Genomic DNA, 17,377 nt, shown 5'->3' with positions numbered 1-17,377 from the left:
GTGGAATTTGGAGTGCAGCCCTTTAGGAGAAAATACAAGCAGCCACCCAAGGAAACCTTGACAGCAGAGGTGCGAGGGGGGATCACGGCCGGGAAACTGAGGCTGCCTGCTGAGAAACGCCTCGGCTGCTCTGCCCATGGAGCCGGGAGCCGTGGCCAGGGCGGGAGGGGAGCCCTGTCTCTGTCACCTGTCTGCAGAAGAAGCGCTACACGCTCCCATTCCCGTTCCCGCTCCCTGCAGGTGTCCGCCAGAGGGGGCCCGGCCCCCGCGGGTCTCCAGCTCCTGAGCCCGAGGCCATTTGGCAGCAGACCAGCAGCATCTTTCCTTTATTTCTCTTTTTTTGCCCCGCAGATGTTTCCCATGGTAAAGAGAACTCGAGTATAAAATCCTACGTGACGACTTAGCCTATAAGGTTTTCAATGTCTATTTGAAGTGCAGGAGGGTTTAAATGGGCTTTGGTTTGTATGTCTTCTTCTTGCCAAACTCAGTTGTGGCACAGCAAGTTGTACATTCTCTGTCCTACGTAGTTGTAGCTGCTCTGCTCTGGGGAGCTCCCACCTGGAGTGCTGCATCCAGGTCTGGAGTCCTCAGCACAGAAAAGACAAGGACCTGGTGGAGCACGTCCAGAAGAGGCCACAAAGACGATTAGGGAGCTGGAGCACCTCTCCTACGAGGACATGCAGAGGGAGTTGGGTCGAGTCGAGTCAAGAGACAAGAAGGCTCTGGGGAGACCTTATTGCAGCCTTTCAGTACTTACAGGGGGCTTATATGAGACGGGAACAAGAATTTTAGGAGGGCCTGTTGTGGTAGGACAAGAGACAATGGTTTTAAACTAAAGAGGGTTGATGTAGTCTAGATATAAGGATACATTTTTTTATGTGTGGGTGGTGAGGCATTGTAACAGGTTATCCAGAGAGATTGTGGATATTCCACCTCTGGAAACATTTAAAGTCAGGTTGGATGGGGCTCTGAGCAACTTGGACTGGTTGAAGATGATTGTTTACTGTAGGATTTTGGACTAGATGACCTTTATGTGTCCCTTTCAACCCAAACTATTCCATGATTCAATAACCGGGGTTGTAGTCATGCAAGTGTCATCTCAACCACAGTTATTTATTTATGTAAGGGAAATGTGTTTTAAATTAAACACAAAAATAGACCTATGAATAGTACATTTTTGTGTGCTTCTGTAATGTTTTATTCCAGGCTGTTTTTTCTCCTGCAGCAATAATTGACAGATCTCTGTTCTGGTTCTTACAGACTACAAAAAGCATACAACTCAAAAGCTCTGATTTGCCTCCCAGGTAGGAAACAGGACAGTCTCAAAGCAGGTAAAAAAGGAATACCTGGACACAAACACTCCTATTTCTTACACACACAGAGGCTTGTGGAAGTGGGTCTCTCTTTAAAAACATCTGGTTTTGTATGCAATAAAAGTAACCTCTTTGTGTCTTGAGTTATGTACATCTATGGGAATGCATATATTCATCACTGCTAGACACCTCTGTGTTTTGAGGTTAAATCCTTACATCCTGGATTTCAAGAGTGTGTTAAGTGAGTGCTGAACTTTAATTAGAGCTTCTGAAAATCCTCCTATTGTGGAATTTAAATCCTAAACTTTTGACTATACTGTCCCTTGTGTCTACTAGCTGGTTACTCTTCCTTCATATAGTTCAGAACATAAGTGTGTTTATACCTGGGCAATGTCCTACTTAAAAGCATATTTCTAGGGACAAATTGCAAGACCAGTATTCCTGTATGTGGTATATTGCTTTTGGAATATGCTGTTCATTCTTTTACCAAATACGGGTGAACATCTAAAACATTGCATGTATCTAGAGCTCCACATCAGACCAAGGGAAAGGAATCTAAAGTAATACTCAAGTTACAAAGCTGTTCAGCACTGGCTGTTTAAAACAGGGACCCATTCAACTTTGTTATACAGTGAGAGTTGTCATGGAGTTGTTACTTTTGCACCTCCATCAAAGTCCTCAGACTCAAGGAGAAGAATTAGCATTTTTTCAGTGTGAAGCTGAACTTAAAAATAGAAGTAGAGTTTAATTTTCTGTCATGCTGATGAAATGGTTACATTTTCCAAAAATATGCCAATCTAAATAGTGAGCCAAATTAAATGAAGAAATTCTTTTTATAGCCATAAGATTGGAGTTTGTAAGAAATAGAAATATTTCTTGCCTGCTGTGCATGCACTTTCCCACCATGATGCAAGCAAGCTTTAAACCCTGATGTCCACAACTTATCAATTATCCTTCTTCTGTAGGTGAAAATTAACCAGTGCTTAAAAAGCAAAACCTTACAGTTCTTAAACCCCTGCCCCCCACTGCTACAAAGTCATCATAATTCAAAATTTTCTTGGCTGCACTAGGAAAGCAAATTGACAATTTCTACATGCTCTTCTTCACAAAGACATACTTTCAGCAAAATCTTTTATTATTCATTATGTTTTGGCATCTCCCAGTTTGGCACTAGCATTTAATTCTGAATTCATCAAATCAAGCCAAAGTGTTAGGTGTTTACAGTGGTGATTTCTTTCTCTACTCCAGTCATCTCCTTAGAGGAGGATTTCTCTCTACAAACAAGGTAATTCACACCTAAAATGCTCTCCAAAGAGAAAAGTCAATGGTCTTTGCATTAGGTTTTCAGGCCTCATTTAAAAAAAAAATATTTTGGTAACACCTTATGGACAATTTCAATACCTGACTCAGGCCACAGCAAAGTGACAACAATAGGTGCTTCATTCCATGACTTCTCCCTCACTGCTTGTTCCTGCCACTCAACTTTAGTTTCTTCAGTTAAATCTGTTCCCTGACCTGGTTCACCTCACAGAGTAGTGCAAATCTTTGAGTTGAGGTACTGTATGTCATGCTGTTCCGTGACACCACTTATTTGGTGTCAAGTGGTGATTTCTAGGCTAAGCTCTGGTGCCTATATGAACTGTGTAAGTGATCTTGGCTTCAAAACATAAATAAATGTGTCTGAAGATTTTTCTGTATGCATGCTGGAATGCACATTAAGGTTGGGTGATAGCGTTTGCCAGAATACAGGTTAAAGTTGCTATATAGCCATGTTCTGAAATTTTTTATGGGCATAGTTTCTACCACTAGAAGTTCTTGGACATCTGCTTACATAGTTTCAGCTCTGCTATTGTGTTTCACCATGCAACACCAGCAATGAGAATACTATAATAAAAAGCATACAGTCTCAGACAGAAGCATCCCATGGGCAGGAACATTTCTTTCCGTGATTCACCATGAAAATTAACTGTAGTTGTAAGACTATGAGGTCAAACTTCATGCTTGTTAAAGGTATCAGGCTATATTTTTTTTCTGAAATTGGTGGCATCTTGACTTTTACCTGTGGCTAGCTGGACTCTTACTCTCGTTCTGTGTTTTTCGAACACCATCTGTATTGTACTTACCTAGCAAATGTATAACTCATCACAAATCCAGGCAACTCCCACACTAAATCACTGTGGAATTCAACCAGCACAAAGTTCCCAGTGGAAGTAAAGTCTGCAACCTTCTCTGTCCCACAATAAGGGCCAACTGCAGGTGATGTAGGGCGGCTTCCATCATGTATGAGCAAGTAGTCATAGATGCATCTGTCACTATATTCCAGCTCAAAGGATAATGTTTTGAGAGAGATCTGGAGAAAATACAACCAAAGCACATTGTTTCTGGGTTGCAGGCTTTTTTCTTACCCATTTTTTAACAACAACAAATACTCTAAACTCCTTGTGTGCAGGCACCATTTTTTATTCTGTGTATGCACCACATCCTGATCCCATATGGCAATGCAAATTAGTAACAAATTATTTGCTTAGTTCATCAGTATTTGGATTGGAAGAAGAAGCAAGGGACAAGATTGATCTTCTATGCTTCACATTCTTTCCTCTAGAGAAATATAAAAACAGCACTGTGTGATATTTCAGTTTTCTAGTGGGAGCTCTTGTCTAGGGATTATTTTGAGCAAAGCCTTGTGGTACAGGCTAGATTGATAAGAGTTCACTTGCACTTGTAAAGGTTTTCCCTTGCTGAGCTATAGATACCAAGATCCAGCATAAATTCTTAAAATTAATTTTTGCTTTCACATTTTTACTCTGAGAATGCCTGCTGAAAAAGTGACATAACAGCTCTTATTCTTCAAGGGAAACAGAGCTTTCATCAGAGAACAGCGATGAAACCCACAAATGAATTTGTCTGTGCCTTACCTTGTATCCTACTGGAGAAGTGATGACCCAGAAACATGCTCGGTTTTTGGGGTATTTATTGGGGTAGTTTGGAGAGGTGATGACTCCTTTTGAATCTCTGAAGGTGTCTCCACAATTCACTAAGAAGTAAAGGAGAAAATCAGATATATTAAGAAGAGTGTTTTATCAGTATAAATGAGCTTGCTTACACCCTACTGTATTATTTCTTCAAACCAAGAAAAAAATGTGCTACCATGAAAATCTACTGCTGAAGCACCTTATTTCTTCACGTAGTATTTGTACCAGCAGCTGTACTGAAGGAACTAGAATCTGTCTTTTCAATCAACTGCTCCCATATTAGCATAGCATTCTGGTGGCACTAACTGCCCTTCAGAAAAGAAGCAGCTCAAGTATTCAAGATTGCATTATCAAGCTAGAGCTAGTGCTTTCTAGAAATTACTCCATTGAATAAAGCAAAAAGAGTAAAAATAACATTTTTCTAAGATTTCTTCAATTTATGCTCTAAAGAAGTTTGGATTTGCAGTTGAAATAAAGCAACTTTGGGCTACTGCCTTCTTGCTGAAAGCATGTCACAGCACAACAGAATTTGGTCTGGCAGTCCAGAATGTATTTGTGTTTGCAAAAAAAGCACTCCTCACATGTCTACGGGAAGTACTGTGTTTCATGTACATAAAGAAAACTTTTAATTCAGAAGGTGTAAGGTACCCAAGGTCAGTACCTCTCCTGCTGCGTAAAATTCCACAAAACCTTGAATAATGTCTTGTCCAGATAAAGGCTTTGCAACCCATTGATTGAGGTCTTTTGTTGATTCTGCAGACTTTGTGCTCTTTGGCTGCACTTCTTCTATTAATGTCAGTCATTGCATTGTTTTTATTTAAAGACATTGTTCTGGAGATATGAAGAAGCCTAGCAGAGGCTCTCAGAAGAATGTGAGCGAGACCTCAGGATAACAAACATAAGACCCATGCAACATCCCATTTTCTGTTTCCTGTGAACCTTCAGACCCATCATTGCCTACCCTTCTGCATTTCCATTTGCTGTGAAAGTGTGAAGAATGACAGCAAAAAGACCCACTCTGTAGTGTATAGTAAAAGTTTTCACTTCTTCTGCACAAATGTAATGCTAATGCTGTTCTCCAGGCTTTGTAAAGGTGTGTTGTTCATACCTCTGTTGTAGGAGGCTCTGAATCCTGTGGCTGTAATGCTCTCATCACTTACAAACTCTACCAGCATTGTCGATCCAGATGCCACTAAGGAGGGCAGTGGAGCCTTCCCACAGTACTTGTCCAGCAATACAGGGGAGCTCTTGCTGTTCCCATTGTAAATTTTTATATAGTCAGAAGAACAGTCTGAGGAGTGTTGGAGATCTAAGGCCTCAAACTGCAGGAAAATCTGGAGAAACAAAAAAGCAAAAGTTGGGTTTAATGTTATACACAGGGAAAGTCTCAAACCATCTACATGAACCTTCATATTCATTTTACTATCCCTGTATTACTGAAACCTTACTTTCCATATAAAAAGAAGACAGGATTTCACCTAGTTGTCCTATTACTCAGATCCCAGAGACAGATGTTTCACTACTGCTTGTCTTTGAAAAGCCATCCAATCTGAACTGCATAAACATCGAGTGAAATAATCCCGCTAATTGTCTTAACTCTTATGAAAATTGTTGAGACTTTAATTTACTGCATAACAAAATAAATGTCTTGATCCATGAACTGACTCCCAGGAGTTACTCATGGTAGCAAAATAATGCTGTGTAGCCTGGACACTGTGGTTCAACCCTTTTTTCTCCTAATAAAAGTTACCTTACTTCGACGGATGCGGATCAACCACAGACAGTTGCTATTGTTCGGGTATGGGAATGGGTAATTGACAGAGGAGAACGAGCCTTTGGGTTTAGGCAACACAGAGCTACAGCAATCTGAAGGGAAGAACCAAACAGTGTTGAAGAGAATGAAAACTGCACAAAAATATTCCCAAAATGCCTGACAGGTCTCTCCAATCATTTGCAGCAGTCAAACTTGTCTAAATTAATTATAATGCTTACAACTGTATTGCTGTTCTTGCTATGCAAGTTATTGAAAACCTCCAAGTGAAATAAAGGTAGTTAAAGTGCTTACCTGTTTCAGCTACTAATGTTTTTTTGAAAGGCAATAGGGCTTCCCTCACATATTTCAGTTTACTAAAAAAGGCCTGGGTCTTTCATGAACTTTCATCAACAGAAGTACTTTCAATGACAGCAGTACATCAATTTCCATCCACAGCTGTATGTGTATTCATAAGGGTGCACAAAAATCAAGCTTGAAAACAAGATTTTGTCAAAGCTGAGAGAGGTAGTCACTGAGAGAAGATAGTAGCAAAGAGCACTGAAGTCAACCTACAGACCTAATGACTGGTATACAAAGCCTGATCTCATCTGTCTTTTGTCTTTTCACATCTTAATTTTTTGCATTTTATTGAATTCCCCAAATTACAGAATATGAATATATGACATCTACTCACAGGAATTTATGACATTTTTCTCTTGCTTCCTACTTTTCCTGAGACAACTAGACTTTTTATGGGTTTCTTTAGCTCCCAAATTTTTCGTCTTTTTTAAAATTTAATCCTTTTCTTCCAAAACATACAGATCTAATTATGAAATTGCATAGTAATGGTACTGAAGTGTGATTCATTCCCAGTCCCACTGTCAAGAATAAATATTGCTAAATACTTGTTATCACTATCTTTGAGACACATAAATTGTGAAGTTATATCTGCAGTTGCGAATTTGGAAGAACCACTCTCAGCAATGATTTCTGTACCTAACAATCCAGCTGAAGAAATGCTGATTTCTTCTCAATTCAAATTCTTTAATTAAGTTCTAACACAAGAGCAGAATTCAGTACACTAATATTTAGATCTTGTTAATGCTTCTTGCTATTTTGGTGGAAACTAATTGAATAACATCTCAGAAAAGTCAAATACCATATAAATCAATTAGCCTTTTTCCTGGTAGTTGAAGCAAAGCCCATGCAGTGCAGGAGCGTGATGTTATACCAAGATGTTTTGTGTATCTTGGCTGAAGAGTTCCTGTTTACAGAGGAAAGCTAGGTATTTCTAGACCTGAAGATATTACAGGCATGAGTTAAAAAATGGATGTGGCAAGAAAGTAGATATCTATACATGCCAATGGTTTTCTCCTCAAAGGTGTTCTGATCAGGCTGAATGGCACCCATACTTACAGCCCTGCAGTTATTTTCTAATTAAGAGAAATCACAAATCTGCTGGCACTACTGATGCACATGACTCTAAGCTATACTCATGGCTGAGGAAAAGCTTACATGCTTTGCAACCTTCAGACCTTTCCTGAAATGAGATTTTGACAGAGGCAGCAACCATGACTTCTCTGATGGATTTTGCTTATCTCAAAGAGCAGGATTAGGTGAGGATAACTCAAAATGAGAGTGAATTATTGAAAGTAAACTGTCCTTTCCAAGAAGGCAGTAGTTTGGCACAGGGACAGTTCAGTTTTGTGTTGTAGGGTGAGAGAGACGTAGTGAAGGGACTGTGTGCCTTAGTTTGCTAAATAAAGTTTCTTTTGGGGGATGTCTGTCAGTGCCTACAGACATCAGGAGTATTCACATGCCTTCTACCTACAACACTTACTGCACTTGTACAGCTTGTTGATTTTAGCTACATCCAAGTTACTCAGCCCTTCTCTCTGCCCAATAGGTATAGAGGGATCAGGAACTGGTACAATAGTTGGTTTTCCTGGAGTGCTGGAGAAATCATACCTGTAGAAATAAGGAAATCACATTTCTAGATTGCTTTTCATAGACAGGGAAGTTCTCTAACTGCATAATCATTTTTCATGTACCACATAAACAGAATTTTAATGGAAATGGACAAGAAGCTTCTCAGAGACCTGGTAGCCCTCCCTGAAGAGGAACAGCGTAGCAGATATTTGGTGTTGAGCAGGTAAAAGCAAACAAGCAGAAAAAGCTGCTCTGTCCTGAGTGAAAATGCCTTTCACCAATGTCAAGCAAAATGGACTGAATCCCACTTTCTTGGTTCCTGAGGCAGAGGAGCAGAAATAGTTCTGTCTCAGTTACTAATTGCCAATTTGCTATTTGCAATTTCCTGCCTCCTGCTAGTCCAGTTTTATTTCACAGTTTTGTTCAGAAATTGTTACTTGCTTGTGGAAATGAAGGGCATGATACAAGCTTGTACATTATGGACTAAAACACAGCCTTAGACAGTGTTCCCAGATTAACATAAGGCAACACACAACATCTCAATGATATAAAAAAATTGCATCTTTCTTGCCTCTGTACTTGAATGTTGTTGTCTATGATCAGCTGTTACTACATTTACATGCCTACATGCGACATTTACATTTACAAAATAATTTAAACTTCAGAACTGGTTTAGATCAGTGATTCAGTAGTTAGACTTTGGGCCACAGCCGTGTTAAAGGCCTTTAGCAAGAGGCAAGAGTATGTTGGAAGAAAATCTGGTCCTATGTTTTGATTCTATCCATATCAACTCTTGTTTTCCATGAATCCTGCTGACAAATGCTCACCCTTAATTATGTCCATGCACTGAATTTTAAATGAACAGCAAAAGTCACTCCCTGAACAAGCAACTTCTTCTTCCTAGATCTGAGCAGAAGATCTGAAAGCTGTTTGCTCCTTTGAAAGGATATCTCCACAAACTTACGCGCCATAGTGCATCACTGAAGAGTAGTCATAGGGAAGGCCCAGGTTTTTGGAATTCATTTTTCCAAAGTTCCCTTGTTCCCCTGTAAGGTAGGAAAGCAACATTTCAATCAGAACAATTATTACTGCTCTAATAGTACACTCCCTGCTGTCATAATCTAGAGAGTAACATAGGATACCAATATGTGTTCTCATGAGATCTTGGATATATCAAAACCACTAGAGATTTTTGAAATCCATGGAAATCCATTTTTACAGTCTAGTAGGTTTCAGAATATAAAGTTAATAAAATAAATTTTGATATTATTAATGAATACATTCTATTATTGAAGCAAAATATTCCTCTGTCCATCTTCATTAGGGTGTCTCCAAATACATTTCAGTGCATCATCTTGAATACCATAATCATCCAAACTATGTCCCCAAAGCTGCATACCTTGAGAGTGAAATCTGGCTGACCACCTAGGTGAAAAATTCAGAGCTATGCATGGGTGATGTCTTGCTGAGTCCTTCCACCATAGGGTTATAATGCCACAAAAGAAAGGAATACATTTTCCCTGTTACTTGCCCCAGAGCCTGTGCTACTGGACATGTTCTGGTTTTGTCTCTGGTCAAACCCCTCAGTAGTGACTAGAGTGAAGTGATATGACTCACATGAAGCAGAAAAACAAATTCTGTCAGAACAGCTGCTGAGCATCTCATCACTTTTCATCTGTTTAACCTTAAAAAGCCAATATGAGATAAGAAGGTGTTACAGTGGTACAGGGCTGGGGCCCAGGGACAGAGACGGGATTTCACATCACCTAGCTTTCTTTCTCCAAGTTAGGCACTGAAGCTATTCCTTACGGCTTCCAGGATAGTCAGACAAGAGGGAAAGAAAGAGAGACACAGTTGGAGAGAGTTTCATATGAAGAAAACATTTTTTTTTCTCACTGACTGGAGATCATGAATATGAATTACATGCTGGGTAATTCTCCATGGTGAGAGAGGCAAACAAGCACTGTCAGAGCAGCGAGCTGAATGCAGCCAGCCTGGCATTAAGACTAAAGCCCTAGCCACTGAGCACTACTTTCCAGTTCTGTACCTTCATTATTGTAACTACAAATGTGGTTTGTAAACCACAGACCATCTGGACAAGTTCAGAGTTGGACATCCTTGAGATTAACACAGCTGTCAGGCTTGCAGCCAGAGCAGATCTCAGACAGTAATGTTCTTCAGCACTGGTCCTGGACTGAGGGCTAAGAGATGAAAGAGAAGATTTGAAATCCCAAGTAACAGAAAATTTGTGGATAAACATGAATTTGGAGCTTTTCATAACTGTAAAACTCAGTCAAGGCTTAAACTGTTTCTCAACAGTATTGGCCTTCCTGACTCTGTTTTAATCTCAGTCCCTCTTATCTGCTACACTGACTTCAGAAAGAATTATCAGCTAGTGTGCAGCTTTTTTTGAGGTGATGAACAGAGAACACAGTTCAAACGTGGTGAAACATTGAAGCATATGGCTGTTTGGCACAGAAGTGCTTTGCTGAATTAGTTTGCTAAATAAAGAAAAAGTGACAGCATCCTGGCTGGACTAAGGTGCTGCCAGCAAACTACTACCTACCTCATCACATGTCAGAGAGATCTGGCTGTCTAGACCTGCACATATCTGGGGACTTACCCCATCTTTTCTATTCTCAAAAAAGAAAAAAACTCTACTTCTGACAGAATACAAGTGCAATGACTCAGAAGAGCTGAAAAAGAAACTATGGCTGAAGACTCTGAATATTTTTTTTTTTCCACAAAAGTGTAGGAAAAACAAACTGAGTTTCCAGTAGCTAAGTGGACAACAACCAATCATGCTGCATTTTGTCAAAACAAAGAAGTAGGATGGCTTCCAAGGTAAATTGCTGGATAAAAACAAAAGCCAGAAAATATTCACAATATGAAAGTCCTGTCAGAAGGAAAACAGCTTGTGTGAGTAAGCTGACATGCTGGAAAAGGTCTTGAGGTCTAGTTCTGCACCATCAGGGTCAGCAGGAGCTCTGGCATCAGCACTGTTAACAGCAGCATGTTTTAACATTACAGTCCTCATGAACATAGCTCTTTCTTTATTTCCTTTTCCCTTCATATCTTTGCATTTTTTCCCTACAGTGCTTGAGCTGTGCACTCTGCATTTCAACTCCCTTGCCACAACAATCATCTCATTCTCCACCCATGGTGAACACCCAAAACACCAGTGATATACCTCATCTCCTTTGGAAAACCCTTGTCCTCTTTACCTCTTCCTCCTCATTTATAATTTCATGATACTGTGCCTGAATCAGAGCTTGGTTACATGTGTATCCTTCAGGAATTATGACATCTGAACCTGTGGAGTTCCCTTTGCAAAACTAGTGTAAGATTATGTGTGTTTAGTGTATTTAGTGTGTAATGAACTTTAGAAAAGATCAACTTCTCTTTCCTAGCACATCTTTTGCTGACATTTCAAACATGGTACACCCTTGTTGTACAATGGCAAACAACTCACAGCAAAAGTATACCTTAACATTAGGGCTGAAACCTCAATAAAGAACAACAAAAATGGAATTTACTTAGGATATCATGGGAATAGCTGAAGAAAGTTTGGAGAACAGTGTGTTAGGAATTTGCAATAAAAACAATCAAGTTCCATCTGGAGAAGAAGATGAATATATTTTTAGCTGTGCATGATATTGAATAGTTGATTATCTTATTTGTTGAAGAGACTTAATAGAATTTAGTATTCAATTGTCCAGCCTCATTTACTATTATTTTCTATAATGAACTAAATTGACTATTGTATTTTTACAATTGTTATGGATTACTCAGCTCTCTAACAGATGTCAGACAAGTGACTCCCTGCATACTTTCTTCTGGTATTTTCCTTCTATGGACCACTGTCTCACTTTCCCTTGGATCTCTTGCCATTCTCTCTACTTTTTCCTCCCCAGAACCTGCAGCTCTTGTATATGATGAGCCCATGTTCCCAGCACACAGATCCTGGGCACCTGCCCAAACTTTTCATTCTGCATTCCTTTCCATAAATAGTATCTACTCATTTTTCCTCTACAGAATTACCACTCCTGATTGCTCCCCACGGCTCCTTCTTTTCATGTGTATATGATCCTGTCCACAAGGAGGAAATAATTTGAGTCTTTCCTCTCACATCAAGCCAGGTCCCAGAATTTTGCAAATGCTAATGTTTGCATGTGTTTCCAAAGCCTCCACATTGAGCCACTTGTTCATACACATTTTAGGATATGTGTATTTCACTCACTGCCAAGATGCCTACTGGCTGCCTTCCCCTAATTCCATGGCTTTCCCGGGATAGAATTGTTGTGTGATTCCCCATCATGATCTTGAATGTCACACTTCACCCCCCTCACTTAAGGGTCCCATAGCCTCACCTTCTGGCCATTGTCTTTGCAATAACATTTTGTAATCCTGATGATCCTGGTATTTTGGGGTCTGGGCTCAAGATGGCAATCAAAATAAGAATATAGAGCTACTTTTAGGCTGCATCTTTCACACTGACATAGGTGTAGCCACAGAAATTCCCTTAATACAAACACTGAACAAGAAATTCCCTTAATACAAACACTGAACAAGAAATTCCATCACACTGAATGTGCTGCTGCTGCTGCTGCAATTCAGCCAGCATTAATCATGCTCCTTACTTGCATTCTTGTTCACAGGAGAAACATTCTCCTTTAACTGTAAGGATATATTTTCTCTTAAGATTTAGTGGACATACCTGCCACTATGTGTTCCCACATAATCTTGACAAACCTGTCCCGATCACTCCGTGCCTGTTCATGGATGAAACCCAGTGCGTGGTTCATTTCATGCTGAATTGCTCCTTTATCCATGCAACCATTTTTCACCAGACCTACTGCTTGACGTCCTCCAATCTTTCCAAAGTAAGACCAGCAGCTGAGAAGAAGCAATCAATAACCAAAAGGATCACATTTACAAATACAAATATATAGATGCATTGATTATGTCACCAAGGTTCTCTAGATATGCAGCCACAGCAGGGGACATGCAAATAGTCCCTGGCATGAGATATCTAGGCTTCTGGAAGCTGTCAAATGACACAGTGGGAGGGAAATGAAGCCTTTGTGATGAGGATGGCAAACTTTAAACCAGTAAATTTGCTATATCAAACTAAGGTGAAAGAGTATAAAGTGTTAAGCAAAGAACCTGAAGCAATTATACTTATTTAAATGTTTACAACAATTAAGAAAAATTTCTTATTTTGAATTACACCCCATTATCTTTAAATCCACACACACACATTTATTCCTGCAGCCTATTAGCTGATGTAACTACCAGTATATCTAAAGAAAAATGAAAAATTGCACTTTGTCTCTAAATCTTTACTGCTAGGATGAATTAAAAAAACCCCAAACCAATTACTAAAATTCAAAACAAGCCAGAAGAATCTGAAAGACCTTTTGAGTGCTGCCATTCTCAGAAGACGGGAGCTTACCTCTGCCCTCGCTCAACATAAACGTAGTCTGTTTCTGTAGTGCGATTTACAAATTGCACACAGGTCAGTGTGGAGATCTCTTGCAGAGCATCAGCAATCCAAGACCTCTCTGTCATTGCTAGAAAGAGAAGGGGGCCAGGAGAAATCTTTCTTGGTTAATCAAAAACCAAAGTGCATTGATGGGGTACATTCCTTCAAAATTTCACAGCAGTCATTAGCTCTTTATCATACAAGTATAGTAAAAAAAGGAGATCTTCAAACTGATTGGACTTTTACGGGGAAGTATAACAATTACAGCTATCCCATATTATTTAGGAGACAGCTGATGGAAAGCAAAAGATTGGCATTGTGTCTTCCATTAGACAGAACAGAAGAAATGAGGCAGTATCAGATACAAATAATTGGATTAAAATATCCCAAATGAGCCATCTGATTGTAGCTAAGCACCAAAACCCTGTTTTGTTTATCAGAAAGAGCAAATGCTTGCCACAGACCCCTTGGAATCACTTGAGACAGCCAAGGCTCTGAAGATCACTGTTTCTATTCAGGTACCCAAATAAAGATCAGAGTGTTTATCTACTTTGGAACATTTTGGCCTAATTTGGCTTCCTCAGTTATGATTCATCTACAACTGATGTGTATCTCAATTTCCTAATATTTAAACTTTGGAGAGAGGGAGATAAGAGGGAATAACCCTCACCTATCCACAAGAGTATATACTGCAGTTCTGGAGGTACGTGGGCAGAGGAGCAGCCTGGGTAACACAGAGATTGAGCTTTCCTCAGTTCCTTTCCCGAGGAGAGGGAATCAGGCTCAGGCTGTATTTTACTTCCATGCCATTTTCTCTCAAGGTAAGATCTTGAAAGAAGGGTCAGTATGGAATTCACTCCTGCAACATTTTGCACAGGACAGAGTGATTGACTGACTAGAGGGAATCAACAAAGGCAAACAATATCTCCAAGGATTTTTCCTCCATTTTTGCCTCTACAGGGGTTCTAGTGTGGGAATATTTCTATGAGAGATTTGAAAGAAAACTATAGAGTTCAAAAACATGTTCCTAGTGGCAATTTTGACAAAAATACATTTATAATGTGAACAAGTTATGCCTCTTCTAATGTATTTTCTAAATATCAAAGTACATGGGGGCTAACAGGACCGAGCTCATATTTGAAATTACAATTAGTTACCTGACTATTGGCCCAAGTAACCACATATTTTAGTGTGATCTGTTTGGAGTCTTAGCCAAACTTCCATGGGGTTAACAGGATAGAAAAAGAGACGTGTAAATAAATTCTCACTTGGGCAAAGGTTGCTTTCAGTGCACGCCAGAGAAACATAAAATAACAGGGAGTATAGGGACAGGAAAATCAAGGCTAACTTTAGAGCATCCATTGGCATACACTCACAGAAATCAGAAGAGATGTTAACTGGAACTTTGACCAGTCCGTCTTGTGATTTGGGCCATAAACAGCTCTCACAGTTAATTGCACTGCGTCGCCCTCTTCTCAATAGGATGTCTCCTTCATACACAGCTATTTCACCTGGCAGGTGCAGAAAATAAAGAACATACAAGGCACTGAGAAGGCAAATACTTGTGCAGAAGGAGAGGTGAGAGGTACACACTAACCAAGATTTTGCATCTTTGGAAACTCCTTTCACTGAAGTTCACTTCCTAATAATGTGAGGAAGGATTTGTATACTAGACTGGTTAGGTCTGCCTTGCTTCCTGGATAGAAAAGTTTGGTATTAATAAAAATAAATAAACAAACAAACAAACAAATAAATACATACATACATAAAATAAAATTTAAAAAAGTTTAGTATTAATGTCATAGTGCAGCTGTAATCAAAGTTGTGACTAAATAAACTTTAGCTTAAGAAGCTTTGGGAGCTTTCAGAGGGGAATGTTAAGTGTTATAAGTCATTGTTCTCTTCATTAGAGCTTGTGGAATTAAAGAAAAATTATAACTGACCTCAGTAAAAATATAATTAAACATACAAAAGAAATCACTGTTTTTATCATGCATATTGAATGTATGCAAGCTATTAATTTCCAGGTTAACTGTGAATTTGACATAAGACATTGTGATGTGCTCCTCAGTTCTGACATTAAAACACTGGGAATACATTTCTCACAGACAAAAGCTCTCTGTTATTAGGCAAAAAAATGTCAGAAGTCTTGGGTATAGCAGACAGGAAAGTACCATATATCACATAAGAAAGAGAACAAAGTGAAAAATATTCTGATTTGCTAGGGCTACATATGAAAAAAAACATTTCATGTAGCAACTGTTCAATATTCTTCTTAATTTCTTTATCACAACAGCATAAAAAAAATCACACTGAATGTGATTTTAAAACACATTTGAGTTCTGTGGATTGCCTTCCACTGATGGTGGAGAAAAGAAAACATTTTCAAAGAGAAAAAGATACCAAATCATGATACTGAGGCAGCTCCACCAAAACCTTTTGTTTTTATATAATAATTACAATCAAACTCACCTAAGTCATCCTTTCTTGTAGGCATCTGGAAAAAAAAGAGCGCGTATATTTTAGTACATGCTCATCTCCATAGCAGAAAACTTCTATCAAGCAGAAACACAGCAGTAAGAGTTTCTAATTAATTTTAAGATAGAGCAACTCAGCAGCAGCAATGTAAATTCTCAACATCTCAGAGCAGGGACACACCTGGACAGGTTTACTTAGTGCAAAGCTACAGAGAAATGCTAAATGAGTTGGCAGAACAAAGCACTTCATCTTCAAATTTCCAGGATGGTCTTCTCTGCTCTGCAGCTCAGTTCTCAAAATTGTGGTTAGTTTACTTGGGGCAAGTTGTATGGGAAAGCTGCTGCTGTTGTTAACAAGAGTAACAAAATTAGATAACAAGAAGTATTTTCACAAAACAAACAAGCTGCAGGACCTCTCAAGAGAATTTCCAGGCTCTCATTTCTTATTTATCTTCAGAAAACAGAGGAAGTGGAGCAATAGGAAAGAAAATTCAGTAACCTTAAAGTGACTCATCTTTAATTCTAAGAAGAAGCCATGAGCTGCTGCAGGTCCCCTCACTGCTGACCAAGGGACAGGATATCCAGCAGCAGTCTGTTTACAGCAAAACTCCATCTCAAGGCACTCTTTGATCCATCCACACTGACTACCTGTGATAATAACTCCTTAGTTTACTACCACTAAAACCACTGTTTACTGCCTTAGTTTGCTCTGCAGAGCCCATCTATCTGCTTGTCCCCTCTGTGCACAGCTCCCAGCCAAGCATTTCTGGCCAGGAGCACTAAAAATCTGTTAGAGTCAGAGATGAATCTGATTGTTGACAGAAATTGTTTTTCCAACATGGTATCTTGCAATATAATCATTGCTGACATAAATTGTGTGTCTATCTGGAGTCTGCAAATACATAAAACCACCAGGTCACAGAGTTTTGGCTTCCCGGCTTCTGGGAAGCCCTCCTTCCTTTGATGTCCATGAATAGAAACAAGACTAGAAAAGCAGGCTGAATCCTAGAAAACTCACACTGTAAGAGTAAGCCAAAGAATTAGAATATTCATGCTAAAGCCACATGAACATCACCATAGCAGGCAGATCCCCTGAAAAAATACTGAGGAGCTACTGAAAATCGTAAAGATTTACTGTATCAGATCTTTAAGAAACAAGCAAGAAAACTTTTGACATTTCCTACAAGAACAATATTTTGAGGAACCTATGTGATCTGCAGCAAATCAAGATGACAAGTGCCTTTCCAGAGAGATATATGGGCTGGTCCTTTGTTTCTGAGAAGTACTTTGCTAGGAAAATTTTAGCTGATATTATGTAAAGCTTTGCTACTAATGTTTTCATTTTACCCTACTAACAGTTTGCTCCTCAGCTTTCTAAAACACATCTCTGTGACTTCCACAACTTATCTGCATTTATCATTTCCATGTAGAAAAATAATGAGGTGCAG

The 17,377-nt window shown here is 39.3% G+C and overlaps 1 protein-coding gene across 1 annotated transcript; it reads right to left on the bottom strand.

Annotated features, from left to right (window-relative positions):
* Positions 1–3,366: 3,366 nt before the first annotated feature.
* Positions 3,367–16,219, bottom strand: LOC131585948 (embryonic protein UVS.2-like). The gene is made up of 11 exons (XM_058852627.1): positions 16,111–16,219; positions 15,925–15,949; positions 14,829–14,963; positions 13,423–13,540; positions 12,685–12,863; positions 8,932–9,013; positions 7,879–8,006; positions 6,036–6,151; positions 5,394–5,619; positions 4,229–4,347; positions 3,367–3,663 (listed from the first exon to the last, which is right to left on the bottom strand). The coding sequence occupies exons 1-11, from the start codon at positions 16,177–16,179 to the stop codon at positions 3,433–3,435; spliced, it is 1,428 nt and encodes a 475-aa protein (XP_058708610.1). The 5' UTR covers positions 16,180–16,219; the 3' UTR covers positions 3,367–3,432.
* Positions 16,220–17,377: the final 1,158 nt, after the last annotated feature.

The sequence above is a fragment of the Poecile atricapillus genome, chromosome 1 (genome assembly GCF_030490865.1).
Source record: "Poecile atricapillus isolate bPoeAtr1 chromosome 1, bPoeAtr1.hap1, whole genome shotgun sequence".
NCBI lineage: Eukaryota > Metazoa > Chordata > Aves > Passeriformes > Paridae > Poecile > Poecile atricapillus.
This window is presented reverse-complemented; position numbering and strand designations above follow the sequence as displayed.

Bases quoted from the DNA above. Each gene is read 5' to 3' on its own strand.
- LOC131585948 (XM_058852627.1), bottom strand. From the start codon at position 16,179: ATGAAGTGCTTTGTTCTGCCAACTCATTTAGCATTTCTCTGTAGCTTT. The intron at 14,964-15,924 runs GTGAGTTTGATT...TGCACCTGCCAG, and splicing joins TACAAGAAAGGATGACTTAG to GTGAAATAGCTGTGTATGAA. The intron at 9,014-12,684 runs GTATGTCCACTA...CCTACCTTACAG, and splicing joins GTGGGAACACATAGTGGCAG to GGGAACAAGGGAACTTTGGA.